The sequence below is a fragment of the Ranitomeya variabilis genome, chromosome 1 (genome assembly GCF_051348905.1).
Source record: "Ranitomeya variabilis isolate aRanVar5 chromosome 1, aRanVar5.hap1, whole genome shotgun sequence".
Taxonomy (NCBI): domain Eukaryota; kingdom Metazoa; phylum Chordata; class Amphibia; order Anura; family Dendrobatidae; genus Ranitomeya; species Ranitomeya variabilis.
In genome coordinates this window covers 616,177,611-616,205,111 of record NC_135232.1, presented here as the reverse complement: position 1 = coordinate 616,205,111, position 27,501 = coordinate 616,177,611, and the positions used below count along the sequence as shown (strand labels likewise).

Below are 27,501 nucleotides of genomic sequence, written 5' to 3'. Positions count from 1 at the left end.
GCTGGTATCTCTGGAGATGCAGATATACCCTCCATATCTTTAGTTAGCTGTGGAGATTTTGTATTTTCTGTGGTGGATATTTTCTAGTGTTTTAATACTGACCGCATAGTACTCTGTCCTATCCTTTCTATTTAGCTAGAAGTGGCCTCCTTTGCTAAATTCTCATTTCAGTCTGTGTATGTTTTTTCCCTCTCCTCTCACAGTCAATATTTGTGGGGGGCTGTCTATCCTTTGGGGATTTTCTCTGAGGCAAGATAGTTTTCCCTTTTCTATCTCTAGGGGTAATTAGTCCTCCGGCTGTGTCGAGATGTCTAGGGAGCGCTAGGTACATTCCACGGCTACTTCTAGTTGCGGTGTTAAGTTCAGGGTCTGCGGTCAGTACAGGTACCACCTTCTCCAGAGTACGTCTTATGCTGCTCTTAGGCCACCAGATCATAACACTCCACTTCCATTTTCTCCTGTAGGCAGCGGAGCTGCAGGCATCGCTTCCTGCCCACCTTGCATGAGGGCAATCTGGCCAGGGGTCCCCCCAGAGCCTCAGGGCCGGAAAGACAGGACAGATTGCCCTCAGTGTTTGCTGCCTGCAGGGCCTCCCCTCCACCTCCGGTGCAGCCGCACCGGCTTTACATGCGGTATCTTAGCCACAGCCTGTGTCTAACACTGACAGCTATTACAGTGAAATAAATATTCACCCCTCTCCACACCCATGGGGGTGTGGGGAAGAGTGAATATTCATTTCTCTTTAGCAGTGGGGACAGACTTCTACCTCCTGCCTCCCGCTGCTGCTCTGCTGGCACCTGGTGGGCCTCCTGACTCACAGGCCCCATAGCAGCTGCATGGTGTGCTGCTATTAGCGACACACCACTGGCTGGGGGCCCCAGGAGCAGCGGGGACCCTAGGCAGCTGCCGGCCCTGTATGCCAGCAGGTTTCAGTGCCTGGGCCCACCGGAGAATCTTCCAGTTCTCCGATGGGCCAGTCCGACCCTGGACATCTTCCTCACATTCCAAACTCACATAGCACTCCTTTCCCTCCCTGCAGATTCTTCAGAAATCGCCATAGTCTTTAAAACCTTAAAATACTCTTTCAGCAGAAACATAGTAAACTGAAGAAAGTGAAGGGGGAGGAAAGGTTGCATCTGCAGCTTATCTCTTTCTCTGTGAGTATGACTGTTTATGAGAGGGGAACCAAAGTAAAATGGGCAGCAGATGTGACCATCACTCCTCTCAGCCCCTCTATATCCTGCAGTACATCACTTCCTTCAGACCCTCTATGTGCAGCTCCAAACATAACATAACTTCTCTCAACCCCTCTATATAGAGTTCCAAACTGCAGTACATCATTCCTCTCAGACCCTCAATATATAGCCCCATACTGCAGTGCATCATTCCTATCAGGCTCCCCACATTCAGCTCTAAACTGCAGTAAATAAGTACTTTCAGCCCCCTTTATATACAACCCCGTCTTGCAGTAAATCAGTCCCTTCATCCTCTCTATATACAACCCCATCCTACAGAATATCACTCCTCTCAGAATCTCTATATGCAGCCCCATCCGGCAGTACATAACTCCTTTCAATCCCATCTATGTACGGCCCCCTCTTGAAGTACAGTATATAACTCCCTTAGTCCATCTATATACAGCCCTTTCCAATAGTACATCATTCCCGTCAGCTCCACTGTATACATCCCCATCCTACAGTCCATCCTTATGGTACTTGTTAACAACAAAACACCTCTAACTATTGGGAACAGCAGGGCTTGGTGCATAATCTGGGTTGGTTCAATATATGCTTAGCATTGTAGGGCCTGTGTAAAAGGGATCAAGTCTAATTAAAATAAGATAATCAGCCAAACTTGACTAGATCTACTGTATCCAAGGTCCCCTTAGCAGCCACATTTGCTACTTCTATGATGTTAAGGTACCTTCACACGAAACGACTTTACAACGAGAACGACAACGATCCGTGACGTTGCAGCGTCCTGGATAGCGATATCGTTGTGTTTGACACGCAGCAGCGATCTGGATCCTGCTGTGATATCGCTGGTCGTTGATTAAAGTTCAGAACTTTATTTGGTCGTCAGATCGGCGTGTATCGTCGTGTTTGAAAGCAAAAGCAACGATGCCAGCAATGTTAAACATGGAGCTAACGACCTGTGAGAACGATAAGTGCGTCACCGCTACGTCACAGGATCGCTCCTGCGTCGTTCTGGAGCTGCTGTGTTTGACATCTCTACAGCGATGTAAACAGCGACGCTGCAGCGATCGGATCGTTGTCGTTCTCGTTGTAAAGTCGTTTCGTGTGAAGGTACCTTAAGACTGGTGGACTATGCTGCTGTGTTCCTACCCCTGAAGACACCAATTGTGTCAATATTGTGTAATATGAATAGTGTAATGCCTTTCTATGCATCTAGTGTGTAATGTGATAAGAGGAAGAGTTGGGAGGACTAAGAGCAGAGGCTTCGATGGAGGCCCCAGCCAAGGTGTCAGTGAAGGCCCAGAAACTGGAACTGACACAAAGGCGGAGGCGGCTTAGTTTGTATGGCCGAGGCCCTGCGGTATGGCTGAGCGGCTAAAAGCATTAGTGGCAGCTCTGTTAGTGACTACACCTCGGCCCCTTAAAGAGGAACCAGCTCGGGAAGCAATCCCCACTCTCCTGCCACAGATGTATGTGGAGAAGACTCCAGTCCCAGACTTCAAGAAGTTGATAGTTAGCCAAAGTAATCGAGGGGAAGAAAAGACGGAAAAATAGGTGTGGGGCCAACTGGAGTGCCCCAAAGGCACTGAGGTCGGTTACTGGATTACCCATGGTCACATTCAACACTTCAGTCCCCAGCAGAGGTTTGGGTTCATCAAGGAGGCCGGGACTGGCAACCATGTTTATGTTAATGACGGATCCCTGTGTCACAGGTCCACTCCTAAAGCGTGGGACTGCGTGCGCTTCGTCAAAGAAGATGAGCCACAGGGGTGGTATGCAGTGGCGGTGACTCTGATTCTGTAGAAGGATCCTCAGGCAGTGTGGCCGATGAACCCCAGCATGAGCTATCAGCAGCCAGGGCTCATGCACCTCCAAGTCCTACACTGTCGGAAACAGTGGTGCTTTTCCACAGTAGCAGCGGGGAGACAATATCCAGCCATCCTTCTTCCAAGGGCAGCACCAAGGCCTCAGGCCTATCAGACGTGACAGGTGCTGCGGTGGCAGTTTATGTCTACCAAGAGTCCCATTTAACAGCGTACATGGGAAAATCAGATGCCAAGGACACTTGGGCCTGAGGACGGCTGTGTGATCTAAATTGTGTGGTCATGGAGAACAGGTCAGCTGTGACCGATTTCAGTAGTGCTCATTGCACGTAAAGAAGGAAAGAACTGTGAGCAGGAGGTCTGTTATTGACCGAGACCCCCGCTGTTGGCCAGGACGGCTGAAGTTTTTGTGTTTCGCCCTCCCTGTTTGTTTTACACACATTTGTGTATCTCCCTGCTGGATTGAGAGACTATAGACAGTCAAAGAATCCAAAACCCTTGTTGTCCCTATAGACCACTGATGGCGAACCTTTTAGAGATCGAATGCTGAAACGGCAAGCCACAACCCACTTATTTATCAGAAAGTGCCAATACGGAAATTTAACATCACATCACAGAAGACCTGGAAAATACTCCCCCTTACGCACACACACACAACCTCTCTTCAAAGTATATACTCACACACACTGCCACACTGCCCCTCTGCAAAATATGTATACATATACACACACACACACTACCTCTCTGCAAAATATTTACACACACACTGCCGCTCTGCAAAATATATACAAACACACACAGAGATACACAATCCCTCTGAATAGCAGAGCCCCCCATCCCCACCTCTCTCAAAACTAAACTTAATACATTTAATGTCCAGCTCCTCCTGGAGTTCTTTCCAGTGTATGCCCACACTGTCTTTACTCCTCTTGAGCCCCGGCAGCAATGTTGCATATTGGACCTGGGGCTGACAGCATCGCCGGGGAGGCACATAGATCACCGAGGAAACACATAGATCACCGGGGGGGTGGCATGAAGATCACAGCGGGGCACATAGCTGGAGGGGACAGAGATCACAGGAGGCACAGAGATCACATGGGAGCACAAATATCACAGGGGGTACATAGCAGGGGGCAAAGGGATCACAGGGGGGCACAAATCTAGGAGCCACAGAGATCACAAGGGTGCATATAGCTGGGGGGCACAGAGATCACGGGGGCATATAGCTGGGGGTGCAGAGAGATCACAGGGGGATCAGAGATCACAGGGGGGCACATAGCTGGGGGCACAGGGATCAATCACAGGTGGACATATAGCTATGGGTCACAGAGATCATGGGGCGGCACATAGCTGGAACCACAGAGATCACATGGGGGACGTAGCTGGGGAGCATATAGCTGGGGGCAAGGAATGCGGGGGGGGGGGCATAGCTGGGGGACACAGATCACAGGGGGGTATATAGTTGGGGGGACACAGAAATCATATTGGGGCACATAGCTGGGGGCACAGAGATCACAGATCACCAGTAGAAAGGCACAGAGCTACGGGCACAGAAACCACCAGCACACAGGAACAGAGCTGCCGGCACAGATTGCTCTGGACTCTCTGGCAGCAGCTCCTCTTCTGGGACACGAGGACGGGAGCGCATTGGGCGCTAACCCAGCCCACCCCAATGATGTCATCATTCATGTGCAGGCAGCGTTCAGTAATTAACGCTGCTTACCATGCACTTGGGTGTTAAGGGGCCGGCAGCTGGCAGGATACGACTGCCGCCCGAGCATTGCGGACTCCGGGGACCTGCCCGTGGGACGCATGAAAAGGTTCTCCACCCCTGGTTTAAATGTATTAGCATCTAAAATACACAAATACATTTGAACATCAGAAGGTAGTGGAGTGTGTGCCCACAGAGAGGGCTCTGTGTGCCCACTGTGGCACGCGTGCCATAGGTTCGCCATCACTGCTATAGACACATCGCCCCTATGAACTCTGACCATGTGAGTCTGCCACAAAGGGAGGGACAATGCAATTAAAGGGACTGTTGTTCACAAAAGGGGGAGGGGAGGACGCAGACTACCCTAAGATTTGAGCCAGGCTAGAACTATATGAACTGTGCTACTAGATTGCTGGAGATGTTGATGTGTTGGCCAATGGGCCTCTGATTGCAAGAACTTTAACACTCTGTGTCGCTGTCCCAAATAAGTTGTACCGGGGTCATGCGGAGTAAACTGGATGACCCAATGTCACTACCGGATTGAAGAAACTGGACTGTGCCCATGCACTCAGATTGATCATCAGTTCTGCGATTCTAACCAACAAGTTTAAAGTATTGTATAGGAAGAGGACTTGGTATACGCCCATGGACTGTTGGGCAGTTGTTATTATGCTGGCCTACAGACCTAAGGAACTTGAGCTCTATTGAGCTTTATTCTGGTGTGCATCTCTGGTAATGGATGCTATATACTCCTTGCTTACATATTATGGCCAGAATATCAACCAATTTCTTACATATATTGATATGTTTTTTTTGCACGTTGTATTTTTTTCGGGGTGCAGTTGGGCCCAAATGGTTCTGTACACTGTGGCCTCTGTTCACACAGGATGCATTATAGTTAGCACTGGGCAGCCCGCCATAGGGCGTCATTAATAGGCTGAGAACCAGATGCTCTGCATTCCTTGTGGGATCATGCCACATATAGAGTATATTTTTTTACATTGGTGTACCACACGGCCAATCCCTGATTGAAGGCTGGCTGTTTCATTTGGTATTGCACCTGTGCAGTTGCCATTTTACTTGGGTCCGCTGAACCCTGTCAGTGCAATTGTATTGAGACCCATTTAGACAGGTAAGCATCTCTGCCTGTTTTTGGTTTGTTTTCTACTGTGTACCTATCCCTGAAGACAACAATCACATCAATATTGTGTAATGTGAATAGTGCCATGCGCTTCTATGCATCTAATGTGTAATGTGATAAGTATTGTTAGTACAATATATATAGTGTATATCAGTGATATAGGACATGTTGGTAATGTATAATGTTGATAGTTTGCAGTATAAGGATAGTAGCTGAAGGTATAAAATAAGATACAATTAATGTTTGGGACAAACCCACAGTGGGAAGGGGTAGTGTGTTGTGAACTCTGTTTTTGTGCTCCCTCTTGTGGTCACAACTGGTACTGTGTGAGTGCTGTCTTTGGGCTCCCTCTGGTGGCTCTTTGTGTCATTCTGCAGGTCTGAGGCTTGATCAGCTGTCTCGTTATCTGTTAGCTGGTTTCCTATTTAGTTCACCTGGACTCTCAGTTGTTGCCTGCTGTCAATGTCTTCAGTGCTATTTTGGAGCTCTCCTGCAGTCCTTCGTTATTAGTCTCTTCAAGAGAAGCTAAGTTTCTGTTTGTTCATTTTTTGATCATCAGTGTTCAATATGTTTCTTGGTTTATTATCTGTCCTTGTCCAGCTTGCTAATATGTGATTTCCTCGCTTGCTGGTAGCTCTAGGGGGCTGAGTTTCTTGTGGGGGTTCTTGAATTCTCAGCGTGGATATTTTGTATAGGGTTTTCTACTGACCGCACAGTTTCCTATCTGTCTTCTGCGATCTAGTATTAGCGGGCCTCATTTGCTGAATCTGTTTCATTTCTACGTTTGTATTTTCCCTTTACCTCACCGTTATTATTTGTTGGGGGCTTTCTATATCTTTGGGGTTATTTCTCTGAGGCAAGTGAGGTCTTACTTTCTTTCTCTCTAGGGGTAGCTAGTTTCTCAGGCTGCGTCGAGACGTCTAGGAATTTAGGCACGTTCACCGGCTACCTTTAGTGTGTTTGGTTAGGATCAGGTTTTGCGTTCAGTCCAATTACCACCTCCCTAGAGCTCGTGTCTATGTTCATAAACTTAGCTAGTCCGTTTTGTGATCCTCAGCCACTAGGATCATAACAGTAGTGCTAGTGAAAAGCATGCAGTCCCTGGTAGTGACTCAGATAGGGAAGTACAGTAACAAGGTCAAATTCAAGTGTAGTGGCTGCTTGGGCCAGTTTGTACCTGTCGTTCAAGGTAGTGGATGGCTATACTAGAATCCTTTGCAGACATTCAGGCAACATCAGGAGCTCAAGGCCTGACATAGGGGCTAAAGGGCACCTTGTGTCCTCTGGCGCACAGGGGAAGAGGGACATGGAACTGTGTGAAGGGAAATTAACGGATCCCGGGTGTACTGTGGGTCTGGACAGGAAATTTCTGGGGTTGACGGAGCCAGTGGGCATAGGGATAGTCCAGGAGGAACGGATGCTATGGCTGAAGATGTGCTGTGCTAAGGAAATAAGGAACAAAAAGTGTTGTGCCCTATACTATTATTGTTAGTATAACATGCATAGTGTATAACAGTGTTTTAGGACATGTTGGTAATGTATAATGTTCATAGTGTAGTATAGATAGTGTTAATGTTTGGGATGAGCCCACAGTAGGAAGGTGGTAGTGCTAGTGAAAAGCATGCACTTCCTGGTAGTGACTCAGATAGGGAAGAACAGAAACAAAGTCAAGTTTAAGTGTAGTGGGCTGCTTGGGTCAGCATGTACTGACGGAGCCTGTGGGCATAAGGATAGTCCAGTAGGAATGGATGGTAGGACTGGAGATGTCTTGTGCTAAGGAAATAAGGAGCAAGAAGCGTTGTGCCCAGTACTGTATGTTTTAATCTGATGAACTTTAACTGTCCAGTAAACTTCTGTTTGTTGAAATTAATTGAGTGTCCCATGCGGCTCCTGAAGATGGAGGCCTGGAGACAACAAAGGCCTGCTGCCTACAAGTGAGTTTGGATAACCCCACAACTGACAGCACACTGGGACTGGGGTACAGTTTTCCTGTAAAGTACCAGGGTGCTATGGAGCCGTAGCTCGTCAATGGCTACCGACCTCGGTCACTTTACAATATCATGCAGAAGCAACAAAGAAGGAAACAATGGCACTATGGAAAAAGTGGTTATATATATGTTATCACGAAACAGCAGTAACCATGTGCTTATCCAAAGTTAATCCATATGCAATACAAACAGAAGAAAATGGTGGCACTCACCAGCTCTCTATAAAAGTCCAAAGTTTAATTCACATTATTAAATTTGTTGGCATGGGAGAGACTGGCACATGTGACGTTCATTCACGTTATATCTCATGGTCCACTCTCTCCCATGCCAACAGTTTTAATAATGTGAATAAAACTTTAGACTTTTATTCAGAAGCGGTGAGTGCCACCATTTTCTTCTTTTTCTATTACAATAGTATGCACATCTTTGTCAGGAAAAGACTGCCCACTCAATAAAAGTTTTCAATTTACATTCAGAGGGATCCAAAGAGACTCATAAAACACGGGTTAGACCCACTGGGCCACATTTATAAATTAGGCCCCAAATTTGTGTCAAATGTAAATGATTTAAGTAGACCAAATGTTGAATGGAGCACAGTTAATCAGATCGGATTTGTACTTACTGGAAACTTTTCCAGAACATCAGTCAGTAGCATGTCTCCAAATATTGTTCTGCAGTATTCGGCCATTTTTGCCTGTTGTTTGGCACTGCAAGAGAGCAGCTCAAATATAAATGTAAATTCTAGCATATAGGCAATATAAAAGTGAGTTGTACACTGCTCTTACTGTATCCTTATGAAAAGAAAGAATTAAATCCAACTCCCGCCATCCAGTATTGAATATTCCACGAAAATAGAACAAGACACAAGGGCAAAAAACGCAATGTGTTTCAGATCTCTTATGAGCTTTCTTCATGACATTAAAAATATCATGAAAAGGGATCATAAATGATATGAAATGCGTTGCATGTTTTCTATACTTGTGGGATCACGGGAGCTGAATTTCCTTCTTTTTTTCATTGCTGCACACAGACCAGGTGATTCATGGTGGGTTATCTGGACTTTTCTTTTTCTATCCTACTGACAGGTCATCCATTTAGTAGTTGTGAAAAAACCCTTTAATTCTTGCAAGTAATGATGTGTCTGGCATCACAGTAGAGAGAAATACTCACGAGTCCACATGGTTTTCAAATGACAAGACTACTGGATAAGGAGAAGTTTTGAAGGCCGATTCTGCAATAGCTTCAATGACGTCCTGAAAACGGGAACATTGTAGTCGGCAATAGTATATTGTACAGATGGCGTTTTCACAAAAGTCTCATCCATTTTTTGTCTCAAGTCAAGATATGCTTCTTCAGAATGTCATACCCTTCCGCTTAAGCCATACTTCTATTTAACATCATACTTTACATTTTTTTCTTTAGCAACATAATTTTCACCTTGAAAAGGATTTCTGTCGTCATTGTAAATCCATGAGTGATTATGGGTTCTTCCTCGGGTGGCTTGCCCTTCCAGCAGTCTAGCTCCACACATCGGCAACCAGAGAGCAGGGTCTGACGGTACATTTCAGGGGATGAGACCCCAGAAAACTGACCAGCTGTTAAGTTTGTAAAATAAATTGGTTACTGCTATTCTTTACCTCGTCTATACCTTTCTTATGCCCCATGATCCATTAATGACCTGCAGTTATCATTATCGCTTATTACTTCCTCTCAATCTCATCATGGTCACCCAGATTGTCGGACCTTAGGATAGGGGATAACTTATTGATCAGCCGTTGGGCACCCAGTTATTCCAAGAATAGGGCTCTGGAACCCCCGGAATAATGCTCTGCAGCCATATCATGAATATAATGGGGCCTCTGCCCCATTTATTGTCTGCTTGACTGATGGAAATAAGCAAGCCCCATAGACAATGAATTGAGTGGAGGCATGTTCTTCTCCACTCCATTCATGACTGGGCTGCAGAGTCACATTTTCCAATAGATAAGTTGATTTCTTAAAATAAATATTAATTATGGGTAATATATAATATGTCAAAGAGCTACCTGTGAGGTATGTGTTATGAGAGGAGTTGATAAAGTAGTGAGTAAGAGGTTGGTTCATGTCCTGATTCACAAGTAACTTGTCCATTGACACAATACTGTTCTCGGAGCCACAGAGAAACCAAACCATCCCTTCTGGAGACAGCTGCCCTAGAATAGAGAAAGCACTTGTTTGTTAGGGTTTGCATTAGGGATATAAAAGCATTTGGGTTCATTTCCCATAACACTGATGTGAGACTGTATATCTAAGTAGGGAAGGATGCTGATATGAATATTGCCATCACAGATTATACAATAGATTACGAAGTTTAATGGAGTAATTTCTTTTTCACATGGATTGTGTATGTATTGGGTGATTCAGCTTATTAAATGTAGTAAAAATCCAGTATCCTTGTATGTTTTATTTTCAGGGCTGATTTTCAGATTAGTATGGCTATATGGTTTCACACAGCGTCAAAGTTTAACGATTATTATCATGCTAAAATTTAGGAAAACAGAGGACAATGAGAAGGTTAAATGGTTATTCAAACAATGGCAATATGTTTTTTTTTATTTATAAAGCACAGTATCTGCATAACTATTGCCAATATATACATGTACTACAAGGTCAACATAAAGTTTCCTTCTTGCACCTGTGTGTCTTTTGTATCTCTTCTGCCTCTCTGTGCATCCAGCTGAATAGGCGGTCACATTCTTATCTGCTGAAACTACATTTCCTAGCAGCACCCTGCTTCTCCTCAGTGCTGCAGTGCCCCTCGCTCTTTCTCCGGTGTGTATAGACGTTTTATTTCTTCATTCAATTACGCTGGCTGAGATGCCAGTAGAGTACATGTGCAATAGATCCTGATCCGGCCACCTCGTTGGCTGCATTCACTTCTATAAACCTGCTCTCTTGGCAGTAAAGGAGCTGCTTACAAAAAGGAGGTGTTGCTGAGTTTTTGCTGCATTTTTTCGGATATTTGTGCTGCATTTTTTGCTGTGTTTCTGTTGCATTTTTGCTGCGTTTTTATTGCTGCATTTTTGTTATCCCTTATGCATACTGATAAGGTTCAGTGCCCCCTCCCAATAAAGCATTATTTAACTTCCTTAGATTTTTGCACCAAAAATGCAGCAAAAACTGATACCTGCGTAAGTTTTTGCTGCATTTTTGCACTGACCCATTGTTTCCTGTGGGTGAAAAAATGCTGCAAATATGCTGAAAAAACACTGAAATAAGTGACATACTGCAGTTTGCAAAAACGCAGTAGTTTTCCAAATCGGTCAGGAAAAAAAAATGTGTGTGCATGAGATTTCTGAAATCTCATAGACTTTGCTGGTACTGTAAAATGTAGCTTAAAATTGGCATAAAAACGCTGCAAAAACGCAAAGTGTGAAGATAACCTTAGGGAGAGTTTAGGAATTCCCTGAATACAGAACGTCCATGGAAGAATAGAGCACATTAATCTCACCTCTCTGCTTGTTGATGGCGCTGGGCTCGTATTTTTCTATGAGAACTTGTACTTGCTCGATCTTTGCAGGAGGAAAGAGCAATTCATTTAAACGACTGTCTCTCTGCTTCAGGTTGATAAACTTGGTGAGATGATCTTTCGTCATGTAAGGTTTGGCTTTAGAATGGCTGAAACACAAGAAATACAGAAATTAATTCCAAGGCTATGGCTGAGAGTGACCATAAATCTACGTTAGACTCAGATAGATCTACTTTAATTATCTAAGGTGAATGGGCTCATAACGGCTGTCGGCTCATTTCTCTGACCACATGCATGACGAAAGCGTGTATGTGTTTCTAATGAGGAAAGTGAACTAAGCCTCTGCCAAACACATTTGCTGGTGTCTTGTAACCTGAAAAAACAAGTGGATCGAAGAAGAGCTTGATCTTTCTCTAGATGTTTGTCTGGTCCTGCTAAAATCTGCAGATCCTACAACAACGTCATAGAACCTTTAGTTACTAGTCTGGCCTGTAAGGAGACGGGCATATTGCCCATGTTCCCCCTTGAAGAAACAAGTGTTATTGTACTGTGTAATACGAATTGTGACTTGTGTTAGTAATGCTGATAATGTGTGTTGTTTGATAGTAGAGACAGTGAGAATTAATGGTTGGAACTAGCCCATTGTGGGAGGGGCTAAGCTGGTGGGAAAGAGACAATTCCTATCAGAATGTCAGAAAGGTCCCATTGTGTGTAGAGAAAGGACCTAAGATCTAATGTGAGTAGCGTTGCATGGCGTGGGTGTTCTTAATGAGAGATGAGACATGGAGAGAGAGTAGAAACGAGGAAGAGTGTTCAAGAGACAGAGTGATTTATTGGAGATGGGTCCTGGTAGAGGATGCACAGCAGTAAAGTCCCGAGTTTGTAACTCCTAGAGGTAATTGGGCCAGACTGGAAGGAGCACGCAAGACGAAGAGAGTGCTTCAGGTGGGAGTTTCAGAGAGTCAGCATCAGAGAGGATAAGTACCGTCTATACTGGCAATATAGTTCCATAGATCGGGAAGAAGATGCAGATCCGTGGGTTGAGTAAAGGACTCTTGCTAACTGAGCTGTAGTATTCAGCTGGATTGTGGTGAAAAAGTTAGGGATAGTGAAGACAGAGGACTAGTAAAGAGACGAAAAAAAGATTACATTTGTGTGAGGAAAACTTTATGCATTTTGAAAGTATATAACCCTGTATATAACCCTTCCCAAACTAATGTTCAGTAAAAACTTAATTTTAAACTGGTGGTCTCCCTCTTTGAACTATCAAACATCTGGTCCTGGTCATCCAGCAACATCAGTTACAGGCAGTCGGCATGGGCACCCTCACAGCACAAGTCCCCACACCCAACTAGGACCCCCACTATCATGTAACGTGCCTGGGCTAAGAGATGAATATCTTGACCATGAAACGTTACAGTCCATTTAAATGAAAATCCGACCACGTAGCACATGGAGGGGCTGAGGCCATCAGAGCAAGAGCCACTCTTTATGAGCAACTTTCACTTTGGGCTCATATAGGGGGTACCTAGCAGACTACACCTGGACTATATCTCCATGTATAGGTTGGAGTGAACAGAGCTACTCTAAGGTTATCCCTTCATTAATTGTGTGTACAGCTTTCTAGTTCACTCGCCCTCATTGCTGTACCATAGGCATATTGCATCTAGTACTGTACCTTTGTGACAAAGCTCAGTAGAATTACCCACTATAACAAGCCCCTGTATTATGAAACAGACTTTACACCCTTGAAAATAGAAAGATTATGATCTTCAGGATGTTGCATGTCCGATTTGGAATTGAAGTGCTATGTTAGGAAGTAGAAACAATTCACAAAAGTTACTTTTCTCATTATAATGTCTATCAAAAGCCAGGAACAAAAGTATGGTTATCTAGTGTTATGAAGAAAAGTCAAAGAAGAAAAATCATGTTCAACTCCTGCTTATTGAAGTATAGCTATGAACACTTGGCAGGCAGGAGCCGATAAACCACTCTGCCTTTTCCAGGGTATTTATGCAAGGGGCTAGGGTAGTGAACTGGACCAGTGAAGGGAAGCCTAGGCTAGCCAAGCTAGACTCAGATCTCTCCATGTGGTTGCTTGTTCTGATGGACTTGGTGCAACTAAATATTGAACGGATTTCAAGGCATGCTACATGCATGTTTTACAGTATTTTGTAAAATTTGCCTAATAGCAGTTGTTAGTTATTAAATTAATCTGCTAATCAGTAATGCTTGATGAAACATGTCTTGCATAGATTCACGCCACATATGTGTCAGTAATCCAAGAGTACTGCAATTTACTATTTCATGTGTATCACTTTATAAGTGTTTGAACTACTTGGTATAAATGTATGCCGAATCTGGGATTTCTACCACTTTAATGTATTGATTGGTATGAAGACTTTTATGGAGTAGGTTTGGCTACTCTAACAAAGTCAAGGTGGTAACATGATAAAGAAAAATACAGTACCTTGAAAAAGTTTTTATAGCCTGTGACCTTTTCCACATTTTTCATATATCAATCTAAAAATTGTGATGTGCTTTTGTACTTAGCCCCATGTAGTCTGATACTCCTAAATAAAATTCTAAGTGACCAGTTGCCTCCAGAAGTCACATAATTAGTAAATTGAGTCCATCTGTGTGCAATTTATTCTCAGTGTAACCACCACTGTTCTGTGAAGGCCTCAGAGGTTTGTCTGAGAACATTAGGGATCAAACATCATCATGAAAACCAAGGATTACACCAGACAGGTCAGGGACCAAGTTGTGGAGAAGAGTAAGGCAAAGTTAGGTTATAAAAAATAGCTCTTAGCATCTCATGGAGCACTGTTCAATACATCATCCAAAAATGGAAGGAGTATGACACAAATACAAGCATACAAAGCCATGACCGTGCACCTAAACTGACGTCCAAAGCAAGGAGAGCACTAATTAGAAAAGCAGTCAAGAGGCCCATGGCCAATCTGGAGGAGCTGTAGAGATCCAAAGCTCAGGTTGGAGAATCCGTCCACAGGACAACTATTATTAAGCTCCACAAATTTCGATTTTATGGAAGAGTGGCAAGAAAAAAGCCATTTTTGAAAGCAAGTCATAAGAAGTCACCTTTGCTGTTTGAAAAAAAGCCATGTAGAGGACACAGCTAGCATGTGGAAGAAGGTGCTCTTGTCAGATGAGATCAAAGTGGATCATTTTGGGCTAAATGCAAAACGCTACTTGTGCAGAAAACTAACATTGCACATTACACTGAAAACACCATCCCCACTGTCACATATGGTGGTAGTAGTATTGTGATGTGGGGAGTAATTTCTTCAGCAGGGAGAGGGAAGTTGATCAGAGTGGATGGGAAGATGGATAGAGCAAAATACAGTGCAATCTTGGAGTGAAACCTGTTAAAGGCAGCAAAAGATGCTAGACTGGGATGTAGGTTGACCTTCCAAAAGGACACTGACTCTAAACATCCTGCCAGAGCTACAATGGATGGTTCAGAGCAAAGCATATTCATGTGTGTGAATGGCCCAGTCACAGTCCAGACCTAAATCCTATTGAGAATCTGTGGCAAGATTGAAAATTGCTGATCACAGACACTTCCGTCCAATCTCACTAAGCGAGAGTTAGTGTGCAAAGGAAAATGGGCAAAAATGTCACCTCTAGATGTGCAGAAGTGGTAGAGCCAGACCCCAAAAGACTTGCAGCAGTAATTGCAGTGAAAGGTGTTCCTAAAAAGTATTGCCTCAGTGGGGTGAATACAAATGCACCTCACAATTTTCAGATTTATGTTTTAAAATAATTAGAAAAGTATATATCATTTATTTACACTTCACAAATACTTGCTACATTGTGTTGATGAATTACATAAAATCCTAAGAAAATACATTTAATCTTGTGGGTGTAAAAAATATGGAAAAGTTCAAGGGGTATGAATACTTTTTCAAGGCAGTGCACATCGGTTGTCATGCTGGCATGGACAGGACATAACTGTTGCGGCCAGTTTTGGGTGCAGTGTTCACACTAATGACTTACGGCATGTGACCAGTGAAACATTTGGTGGGGAGCTGAGGAGCGGAGCTAGAATGTTGAGGGATTTGAAAGGCGAATTTTAATTATTATATTATAGCCCCAAAAACGCCTTTACAAAAGTGTTGTACTCTACAAACCACATGCCTCTTATGACCAACATTTGGTTGAGTGGCATAGAACAGAAAACAATGCTTTTTTCCAGTTATTTCCAGTTATTGTGCAGATCCTTACAGCACCGCTCCTCCCATGTGTAAATCCAGCTTTTCACCAATATACAGATACTTAGAAAGGTAACTCTCTTGGAGAACTCACTGGGATGTGAAGATTTCATCTATCTCTGGCCGTGGGCAGAGCTGCATGAGGAATGTTCTGTAGACGGACTCGGGAAAATCCTCTGGATTGATGGCATCATTCTAAAAATGGGGGGAAAAAGACGATCATAACGGGTTGATGTTTGTATAAAAGGGTCAGCTACATCATATGTCGGGATATTAATTTTTGGAGGACAAAGAGTCAAAATTGGCCCAAAAGGTAATATTAAACCATGTTTATTAATAGTTAAATCTTACATATAAGCACATACATAGTACATGTGGAAAAACTTCATATAGTAAAATAACAAATTGTGACTATATCCTTAGGTGCAACCAATACACCAGGATCACAGATCAGGGCACAATAATAATAGTAATATAATTTATATGTTGCAGCAAAGAATGGCAATAAACTCCATATAAGTAGGAAAATGCATGGCAGCCAAAACAAGTATTAACAGCTAACAATAAAGCTGGCCGTATAACCATGCATGCACATATACCTTGCAACCTCAGGGGGCCTGAGGAAGCGGTTATACATAGACGCGAAACGCGCGTTGGGGTACTTATCCAGGATCCAGACGGGCTCACCAGAATATTTATGGGTAACTAATCTTTACTCCTTTATACTCTATATGTTGCAAGGTATATGTGCATGCATGGTTATACGGCCAGCTTTATTGTTAGCTGTTAATACTTGTTTTGGCTGCCATGCATTTTCCTACTTATATGGAGTTTATTGCCATTCTTTGCTGCAACATATAAATTATATTACTATTATTATTGTGCCCTGATCTGTGATCCTGGTGTATTGGTTGCACCTAAGGATATAGTCACAATTTGTTATTTTACTATATGAAGTTTTTCCACATGTACTATGTATGTGCTTATATGTAAGATTTAACTATTAATAAACATGGTTTAATATTACCTTTTGGGCCAATTTTGACTCTTTGTCCTCCAAAAATTAATAATATGATTTTGAGTCGCCGTATGTGTATATATTTACTGACGATTGTGTTATCATATGTCGGGACCCTGACTGTTGTGGGTTCACAAGCTGAGACTTCATCTTAGCTGGCAGGTGATGGCTGAAATATTCACCCATCATCTGCCACTAATAGCTGCAGATGAAGCAGAGCTCCGCCTGCAGGTGTCAATCTCTGACAGTGAGGTGCATCATTCTATATGCCCATCAGCGTGCCCGTGAAGTGATCACAGGGCGCCAATGGGTTCTCATGAAAGCCCGGGGGTCAGCTGAAGACCCCATGCCTGTCGTTACAGTACTACTGTGAAAGTCAGCCTGTAGCTGGAGTTCATAGGAGACTGTGATTTTCGCTATACATAAGTGCTGATGCCCTCCTATGTATAGTACAAGCAGTTGTACAATCGCAGGTTCAAGTTCCCCAAGGTGACTAACAAATACAATAGAAAGTGAAAAAAATATGTTTCAAAGGGTGAAAAAAACTAAACAAATATATACAATTTCATGGTGTTCATAAAAGTCCGATCTATCAAAATGTCAAATAAATTAATCTGATCGGTAAACTGCATAATGAGAAGAGAAATCGAAACTTTATCATTTTTGGCCTCAGCAACATTGCAATAAAATACAATAAGAGGCGATCAAAACATTGTATTTACCCCAAAATAGTGTCAATGAAAATGTCTGCCAAGGGGAATCAATGAGGAAAAAATGAAAACAAAAATTGCCAGTGGCGAGAAGGGGTTAAATATTAGCATGAGCAGTCGGCCAGCCCCTACGCACACTACGCACACAGCTCTAGTCATGTACCTACACTGGAGAACTTGTATGGATGCAGAACAGGAGCTTGTAGCTAAAGATCAGTGCAACATTCAGAAGTCAAGTATTACGTAATTTACTAATTTAATTTATTTTATCTAATTTTTTTTTTTTTAGATAAGGACACCCCCTTTAAGAATTCTCTGCTATGTTGGTAGCTTCCTTTACTTTCTGACACCAAGATTTTAAACAATTTTATTTCAGATTATTTTAGTTAATCACAGCTACGAAAAAAAAAGATCAAATGCAAGGCGGCATAACACTCACTTTCCCCTTTGAAAGATGACAACATTGTAATGCATGCTCTACTCTCTTCCTGTCGGCAGGAAACAGCTGGAAAATACTGTCCAAGAGAGAAAAAGAACATGATTTTAAGATAAGGCCGCCAAGTTTGCAGAAAATAATACTCCTGCTAACTGCTTTTTTATTTTTAGGTATTAGAGACTTTCTCTACTGATGAAAGCTGGTAAAAGTTTAGGATTCCTTTACTGCAAGTAATAATCTGTATATCTATCCCAATATGTATTTATGAGACATATACAAATTGTATTTAAAAAATAACTTACTTGCGTACAGGAATTTTTCCTTCCGCATTTAATTGAAGTGTGAGTTTTACGTGTCTAAAAGAGAAAAAAAAAATAACAAAATCAAGAAAAAAAAAATGGTGTGTACTGAAAGTATGGAAATTATTTTTTAATTTTTCTTTAGCTTCCTAAATGCAAAATGGAACCACTTTCTAAGTACGTTAGTCTACAGTAACTAATTTTAACTATTTTGCTGCAGCCGATACAAAGTCATCTGTGATCCTGAAGAAGCAGGTTGTACACAGATCTCCACGGCATGTAGATGGGAGAAAGTATTTACAGTCTCAGAGAGGACAGAGAAAATATTCTATAGCTAAGCAGGAAAGCACATGAAGAAGACATAAGTGCAGGATAGAAGCTGTGCTGATAGAGGAGCTAAAGAAGACAGATGACACATAGACCTCACATCCAGCCTATATTTCTTGGAGAGACACTCATTAATAAGTAAAATCTGAAACTTGGGCCAGGCAGAAATTACACATCAACGGATCTGTTAAGGAATGAAAGTTGCAGAAGGAAACTTTGCAATTTTATTAGCGAAACAATGGACATATGTAATAGTCACTTATTTTCATGTGAAAGGTGTCCAGAGAATTTAACTTGGATTTACTTGTTGGTAATCTACTGCAAATTACTGCAGCAGTGTATACATGAGATTTTTGGAAAATGTGCAGTGTAAATTAATTGGGACTGCAGATCTGAAATTCCTTGTATGTAAATTCATGTATTGGATGTCAATGCAAATTTCAACATCTGCAGTGTAAAGAGATGTGGAAAATCTGCACATTTTCGGTTACAAAATCCAGCTGTAGAAAATGTGCAGTTTCTACAGCAAGTGGGAATAAGGCCTGAATCATAAAACAGTTTGTGTTGCAAATGTCACATTTTTGTGCAACACATATGTTACGTGTTACGGAACCACTCAGCATCCAGAATATGTTGTGCAGTCATATGTATGTATAATAGGTTCCATGTGAGATGCATCAGCCCACAGGCTGCGCCCCTGGGCAGAGGGGACAAGATATCCCCCTTCTGTCCTCCCCCACCTTTGTAATTCCCACAGTAAATATCGGCAGGCTCCGGCCCCCTGCGGCTATTGTAATGTATGTCTGGCCTGCTGCTTTTCTATGGGCCTACCCTCTGTATCTGTGTGATATATTTTGTGTCCTGTGAATAAAGTGTTGTGAGACTGGAAAAACGTGGAGAAGCAGTCAGCTTTTATATGCTCTCATGTAATCAAGGAATTCCAGCCAGCGTCCTTCATTCAGACTCCAGCCAAAGCAAAGTGGACCTTCCGAAACACGGGGTGGTACTGAAAGAGTTACCCCAGCTTGATAGACTCCGTTACACTGCTGGCAGACAGCGGGATGTGATACCCCTTCTACAGGAGGAAAGGAATGAATGGAAAACAACTACCAGAAGTTAAAGAGGACTACATTAAAAGATCTGGTGGAAGCCCGTGGGTTTATCGCCAGCAACAAAACAAAAGCGGATTTGATAGCAGCCATCATGGAACACGATGGTGCAGCGCCCCCCAATGTGAACGTGGAGGAGACTGAATTCCCGATGGAGGTAAAGAACAGACTGGCGTTCTATGGCCCAAACCCTGCAGTAGAGATCATACGAGAGGTGATGGCTGATGTGCGTACTGATCTGAAGGAAAAGATGGCCGAGCGGACCAGGATAGAGCTAGCCAAGATGGAGATGGCAGAGCGGACCAAAGTGGAGCTGGCCAAGATGGAGATGGCAGAGCAGAGAGAGGAGAGTCAGCGAGCAGGGGGATCTCTGGCCTCCGACCAGGTACCTTCATCAGTAAGCCACAAAAAGATCCAGTATAATGCCTTCCGACAGCTGGGGGAGGCAGAGGAAGACAGTGATGGCTTTCTGCAGGACTTTGAGCGGCAGTGTGCCCTTCATCAAGTGAAGCCAGGGGAACGGGTTCAGATTCTGGCCGGCAAGCTGACAGGCCAGGCAGCGGACGCCTATCGCACGGTACCTGATGAGGACTGTATGGACTATGAGCGGATCAAAGAAGTGGTCTTGGCCCGGTATGCGCTGACACCAGAGGCATACCGCCAAAAGTTCCGCGGACTTATAAAATGAGTAACCGATACCCACGCTGAATGGGCCTGTAAATTACGGCGGTCACTGCTACAGTGGGTACAAGGGAGCCAAGCAACCACTAAGGAGGACGTCCTCCAGCTTTTCTTGTTAGAACGATTCTTTAATAGACTAACCCCCGAGACACAGGAATGGCTTTGGGACAGGCGGCCAATGACTCTTGAGGAAGCCGCTCGTCTGGCCGATGAACATCATGACGCCAGGAGGCCTCAGTTGTCCGGATCAAAGATGGTCACTAAGGGTCCGCCCATGGACCTGGAGGGCCCCAAACTACTGAAGATTGTAGGGGGACCAGCTAGAAACCCGGCCTACCACAGTTCACCTGGGGCGCAATGCCACACCTGCCGTCAGCTGGGCCACCTGCAAAGACAATGTCCCAACCGGACTCAGCATACCCAGTGGCCAAAGGCGGGAACAGCTACCTTCAGCTGGGCCGCTGTACACTGCTACCAAGACGAAGCTGACCCGGCATTGGGGGCTACCACTAACCATGGGGTGGAAGAAATGGAGGAAGTGCTGCATGAAGTAGACCCCGGGCAGGCAGCCCGGGCAGATAATCGACAACGGCATCGACAGGTCGTGTGGTTTAATGGGAAACGCATGCAGGGACTAAGAGATTCCAGAGCAACTTTGACCCTTGTGAAGCCTCATCTCGTCCGGGACCAAGAGAAGATGGACCGGACAGTGGCAGTCCGTGTAGCAGGGGGAGCCATACATCGACTGCCCACTGCCAGGATTCACCTGAATTGGGGAGTCAGGGATGGCCTTGTTGAGGTCGACTTGATGGAGGATTTGCCTGCAGATGTCTTGCCGGGAAATGACTTGGGGCCCATGTTGTCTGCCTTCTCGGTTGCCCCTCTGGCTGAGACATATCCTGTGACCACCCGGAGACAAGCTCGAGCTGCGGAGGCGGAATCACACTCAGAGGAGGCCCAGGTAAGACATACCAGCCCTACACGTATTCCCATAGCCAGACACATTTCTTGGGCCACCCCAGATGAATTTAAGAGGGAGTTACTTGAGGATCCTTCATTGGAGGGATATCGTGGGAAGGCACAGGAGGGGAGAGGGGTGCTGGAAGGGGAACAGTTTATATGGAAGCAGGGACTCCTCTACCGGATCACAGAGCAGCACCACACAGGGATGAGCCCCACTATAAAACGACAGCTGGTAGTTCCCAAGAAGTATAGGCAAGAGTTACTGCGAATCTCTCATGACATACCCTTGGCCGGGCACTTCGGCGTCAGTCGCACCAGGCATCGTCTGACACAAAACTTCTTTTGGCCGGGGGTAACCTATGATGTTCGTCAGTACTGCCAGACCTGTGACAGTTGCCAGCGCATTGGCAAGAGGGGAGATCGATGCAAATTACGCCCCCTCCCCATTGTGGAGGAACCATTTAGCCGAGTAGCGGTCGATCTGATAGGGTCATTAGCCAAACCCAGTCCGTCAGGGAAAAGGTATATATTGACAGTGGTAGATTATGCCACACGGTATCCAAAGGCGGTTGCGTTACCTAACATACTGGCAGAGACGGTGGCGGCTGCCCTGCTCCAGGTTTTCTCACGGGTTGGATTTCCCCGGGAGATTATCTCGGACCAGGGTACCCAGTTTACAGCAGAGGTGACCAACCAACTGTGGAAGCTGTGCAGCGTAAAGTCCATTAGAAGCGCCCCGTACCACCCACAAACTAATGGGTTGTGTGAACGCTTTAACGGGACGTTAAAACAACTCATTGGGACTTTTACCAGGACTTACAAGTGCAGCGCCCCAGAGTTCTGGTCGTTGCAGTACTGTGGCTCGGCCACTAAGGGGAGCCATGGTACGTTCGATGGCACCGAAGGAGTTCCTCCAATCAGGTATCACAGACACCAATATGTTTCACAGCTGGGCCTCCGGGGGGAGCTAAGGGTGCTATTCATTAGGCCACTCCCCACCATAGTGGGTAAACTGGGGGTCAGGCAGGAAGTTAGAAGAGAACGCTGACGGGATTGAACGGAGCAACACCCTGTGGCAGGGGGTGTTGTGAAGGGAGAGACTGTAGGGTCTCTGCCAGGGGTGGGATCCTGGCAGAGGCTTGGCATTGAAAGAACGTAACGGGTCCGCGCAGGCTCCTGGAAGCGGCGGGACTCAGGAAAGGACTAGAAGCGAGATAGATTGTGCTGAGTGAGAAACGAGATCAAGCAGAAGGAGAATACCAGCAGGGGTTTTGTTGAAAGAGGCAGCACCCTGCTGAGGCGCAATACCGGTGGCCGGAACGCCGAGGGAGTGGATTAGAATACAGCTTCAAGCCATACTCCAAACAGCGGCAGGACAGTCGGTCTCAGGCGGGCTGTCTACCACATATCACCTATGAAGTCTTGGGGGGCAATTGCGGGAGAGGGGCGACTCTAGGGTCCCGGAAGAACTCCAGGCCTACCTGACAAACGGGTGCCATTCCAACCTGAATACAGGGAAGGGGTGGATTACAGAGGAACATCAAATCGAGTTGTGAGGGAACTTAAGAAACAGACACAACCGTTGTGGGGTTACTTTCCGTGAGCACAGCAGGGAAGGACTACAACACATAGCGCTAGTAGGAAGGCACAGATTTCCACCTGAGAGGAGAACTCTGGAGGTGCCATTGGACCGGCCGGACTTGCGTAGCCTGGTGAACCGTGTTCCGGACTGAGGACTCAGAGATCTCCAGTAAAGAGGTAAAGAGACTGCAACCTGGTGTCCTCGTTATTTACCGCGACTTACACCCCACAACCGTACCGCTCCATCGCTACCATTACTACCACCTATTACACCGGACGTCCCCCACTGACGGACAGGGCCACGGACCGGGTCTAGCCACCGTGACAACCCCAGAGCAGAGACTCAGAGACCCGGTACCGGGTACCCCTCGGCCCTGCGGGTGTGGGGGCGCTCCAACTTGGCGTCACGAACAGGATCTACTTAAGCCTGAAGAGTCAGGTCATGTGTGCCTAGAGACTGTGATTTGTTGTGCTTGGACTGTACTTTATTGCAAGACTGTGCTGCGCCACTAGCCGCCAAAAGTTCCCGCCAAAAGGCGCCGCCATTGCTACACCCAAGGGGAAGGAGGGCGTGTTATGGGCGGAGACTCCCAGTGTGGCGCGAGAAATGGCTACCGCCCCCTGCACTTCTGGCTGCAGAGGAATGACCTGCCCCAAAGCAGAAGAGAAACACCCCTTGATATGCAACGGCGAGAGGCTGGTGACGGAGAAGCCCGACCTCGGAGAAATGGCGGAGTTAGGTGCATGCACTGCCACCGACTATCAGGCAGCGATGATGAACGGCGAGTGCCTGAGCGAGGAAGAAGCAGTTCCGGCCTGCCCTTCTTCACCGGAGATGGACCGGAAGCCTGCGGACCCAACAGCGGAGTTACGTCCACCAATCCCGACCTCGGAGTTAGAGGAGGAGGAACCACAGCCAGCGGAGCCGAATCCGAGCATCCCATTGGAGGAGCCCCGGTCCGGGCTGCAGCAGACTCCAGCGTCCTCGTTAACGGACCGGAGCGACACCGATGGAACCATATTAGGCGCAGGTATGGCCGACGTCCCTGCTCCCCTCCGCGAGCCCGCTTCCATGACCCACCTCTATCGCAGTAGGGAGCGACTTATCTCGGCAGGGCTAATGGTGCTATCCCCCGATGACTTGGGGAGGATGGTGCCACCGCTGTCGACTGGAGTGGGGGAGCCTGTGGATGTGAGCTTAGATGGAGTAGTTCTTCGGTGGGACACCCCCTGGTTTAGAGCAGATGGATCCCGGGAGAACGGGTCCACTCTTGCGGTGCTTACATGGGAACAATATAGACAGTGCTTGATTCTGCAGTGGAAAGGACGGAAAGGAGCTGAGTCGATGGGCCCATCGAAAGTACAACAACCCCCCCCGGCATGGGATGACAGAGACGTGACAAGGCGGGGCACTGTGTTGGCCTACCATGTAAAAAGGGGGTGGGGCCTCATACACGAGCCAGGATTGGATACTGACGTTTTTGTTGCGCACTGTAACGTGAGGGCTCCCTGCTGTGGCCGAAGTGGAGAACCATTGCAAAAGGGGGATTCAGTGACCTACAGCCGCCACCAGAACCCGCTCGGGTGGTATGCACGGAATGTTCGGCGGTGTATGTCTGGAGCCGCGACTCTTACCGCCTCGGACCTGGTCCCAGGAGCACCCGATCTTGTCACCATTGCAACGGTGCGCCTGGTTGCGGCCACCGAGTTGGCCAGTCGAGTTCATCTTCATGTTCGAACCGCGGACGCTGGCACCACAGTGGCTGGGGGGCAGGAGCCCGAGCCGCCAGAAGAAGAATAAACCTCGATACCATGAAAATGTAAATAGTTACTGTTTGTCTTTTATTCCTTTAAGTTGCTGCTAAACCCGCCCAGGGTTAATGGATCCCTCTGTTGACTCGGGATCCCTGTGTTTGTTCTGAGTTTTCCTAAAATTTTGCACAAGTTTAAAGAACTGCAGAAATCATGGACTGTGCATGATTCGAACTTCCTTTGTAAATAGTTTGCACCTTCTTAAAGGTGCTCCCTACTGGTTTTAGCCAAAGACACTTTGTGAAGATATTTGCCCAATTGGTTTGAGCCAAAGACACTTTGCGAAGATACCGTTCCTACTGATTCTAATTAAAGACACTTTGCGAAGATACCATACCGGAACCTTTGCATGGACTGGTAGGCTGAGAAAACGAGCTACCTCAGAAAGACTTGGTCCCCTCTTAAAGGGGATGTGAGAAACTGAACTTGAGAGAGATACTGTTGCAGAACAGTAATGCCATAATGATGCCTTGAAAAGAAATGTAACTGTTTTACATGCTAAGTTATATGTGTTGAATTTGTTGAAATGTGAAATCCAAATAATGTTTTGCAGAAAGAAAAGATGCAGAGAGCCCGTAGGGGTAGAGATAGAGATCTGCATAGCTGAAAGTAAGGAAGTAATGATGAAGGTGAGGATAGAAGGTCAACCCTGCATCCCCATAGAAAGTTACTTTGTTACTAAGGACAGAAAGCGAACCCGTAGGGGTTAGAGAGTGAGTCCTTAAAGGAGCCGAGTAGAGCGGGCTCAGAGTTCTTTAAATGAAAGGAATGTTATGTCTATACTATGTATAGTAGCGAAAGGCAGTAGGCCCTGGCTGAACGGGGCGGTCCTGTAAAAGAAAGGAGAGGCAGTAGGTCTGGTGCCATAGGGACAGGCGGTCCTGCAGGTTCAAAGTAGGAGAATGTGAAGTTACCTTACCCTGTAATGTGATTATAGGAAGGCCTTTGGTAAACTAAGAGTGTATGTTTCTTAAAGGCAATGTTAATTTATTGTTCCAGAATTTGCACTAAGTAGAATACCCGGTTGGGTAACAGGAGTTATGCATAGCCTGTAATTTATAATGTTGACCATGTTTGTAACGTTAAAAGTGTCCTCACCTCCCATAAAGGGAAGCCTGTTCAAGTATACTTATTGTTTTGCACTCAACAAAATTGTATGTCTGTTTGCTAATCTGTATTGTTGTTTTTCTTCCCAGTCCCGGAGTACTGTGTTTAACCAGGGGGGAGTGCAGCGCCCCAGAGTTCTGGTCGTTGCAGTACTGTGGCTCTGCCACTAAGGGGAGCCATGGTACGTTCGATGGCACCGAAGGAGTTCCTCCAATCAGGTATCACAGACACCAATATGTTTCACAGCTGGGCCTCCGGGGGGAGCTAAGGGTGCTATTCATTAGGCCACTCCCCACCATAGTGGGTAAACTGGGGGTCAGGCAGGAAGTTAGAAGAGAACGCTGACGGGATTGAACGGAGCAACACCCTGTGGCAGGGGGTGTTGTGAAGGGAGAGACTGTAGGGTCTCTGCCAGGGGTGGGATCCTGGCAGAGGCTTGGCATTGAAAGAACGTAACGGGTCCGCGCAGGCTCCTGGAAGCGGCGGGACTCAGGAAAGGACTAGAAGCGAGATAGATTGTGCTGAGTGAGAAACGAGATCAAGCAGAAGGAGAATACCAGCAGGGGTTTTGTTGAAAGAGGCAGCACCCTGCTGAGGCGCAATACCGGTGGCCGGAACGCCGAGGGAGTGGATTAGAATACAGCTTCAAGCCATACTCCAAACAGCGGCAGGACAGTCGGTCTCAGGCGGGCTGTCTACCACATATCACCTATGAAGTCTTGGGGGGCAATTGCGGGAGAGGGGCGACTCTAGGGTCCCGGAAGAACTCCAGGCCTACCTGACAAACGGGTGCCATTCCAACCTGAATACAGGGAAGGGGTGGATTACAGAGGAACATCAAATCGAGTTGTGAGGGAACTTAAGAAACAGACACAACCGTTGTGGGGTTACTTTCCGTGAGCACAGCAGGGAAGGACTACAACACATAGCGCTAGTAGGAAGGCACAGATTTCCACCTGAGAGGAGAACTCTGGAGGTGCCATTGGACCGGCCGGACTTGCGTAGCCTGGTGAACCGTGTTCCGGACTGAGGACTCAGAGATCTCCAGTAAAGAGGTAAAGAGACTGCAACCTGGTGTCCTCGTTATTTACCGCGACTTACACCCCACAACCGTACCGCTCCATCGCTACCATTACTACCACCTATTACACCGGACGTCCCCCACTGACGGACAGGGCCACGGACCGGGTCTAGCCACCGTGACAACCCCAGAGCAGAGACTCAGAGACCCGGTACCGGGTACCCCTCGGCCCTGCGGGTGTGGGGGCGCTCCACAGGGACTGGGAGAAATTCTTGCCTCACCTCCTGTTTGCCTATCGGGAGGTGCCCCAAGAATCCACGGGGTTCTCCCCGTTCGAACTGGTATACGGGAGACGGGTAAGGGGACCCCTAGACTTAGTGCTAGAACACTGGGAAGGGGAGGGCATCATAGAAGGGGTACCTATTGTACCCTATGTGCTGGAATTCCAGGACCACCTACAGGAGCTGACCCAGGCTGTACGTGGGAACATGCAGGTGGCCCAGCGGCACCAGCGCGTATGGTACGATCAGAGGGCCAGAGAGCACACCTTAGAAATAGGGCAGAAGGTCCTGGTGTTAGAGCCCACTAGGCAGAACAAGTTCCAAGCTGCATGGCAAGGGCCCTACCAGGTAGTGGGGAAAATAGCCGACACCACCTATAATGTCACCGATTGTGACGACCCCAGGGTTATCCGCATGTTCCACGTGAATATGCTGAAGCCCTACCGGGAGCACCCTGAAGAGGTAGTGGCCATCTGTGCATCTGAAGCAGAGGATTTAGCCGGACTTCCCTTGCCTGATGTCTTAGGGGAAAGGACTCAGTCTGAAACATGGGA

At 46.1% G+C, this 27,501-nt stretch overlaps 1 protein-coding gene across 2 annotated transcripts in view; it reads right to left on the bottom strand.

The window, feature by feature from the left end:
* Positions 1–27,501, bottom strand: part of PLCB2 (phospholipase C beta 2) — a 185,863-nt gene that overhangs the window by 35,577 nt on the left and 122,785 nt on the right. For both annotated transcript variants that reach the window (XM_077260657.1, XM_077260658.1), the window contains exons 6-13: positions 18,069–18,122; positions 17,770–17,845; positions 15,697–15,797; positions 11,350–11,516; positions 9,905–10,051; positions 9,297–9,454; positions 9,030–9,112; positions 8,482–8,566 (exon numbers count right to left, since the gene is read on the bottom strand). In XM_077260657.1, the coding sequence (XP_077116772.1) occupies positions 8,482–8,566; positions 9,030–9,112; positions 9,297–9,454; positions 9,905–10,051; positions 11,350–11,516; positions 15,697–15,797; positions 17,770–17,845; positions 18,069–18,122 (871 nt within the window). The remainder of the gene's footprint in view (positions 1–8,481; positions 8,567–9,029; positions 9,113–9,296; positions 9,455–9,904; positions 10,052–11,349; positions 11,517–15,696; positions 15,798–17,769; positions 17,846–18,068; positions 18,123–27,501) is intronic.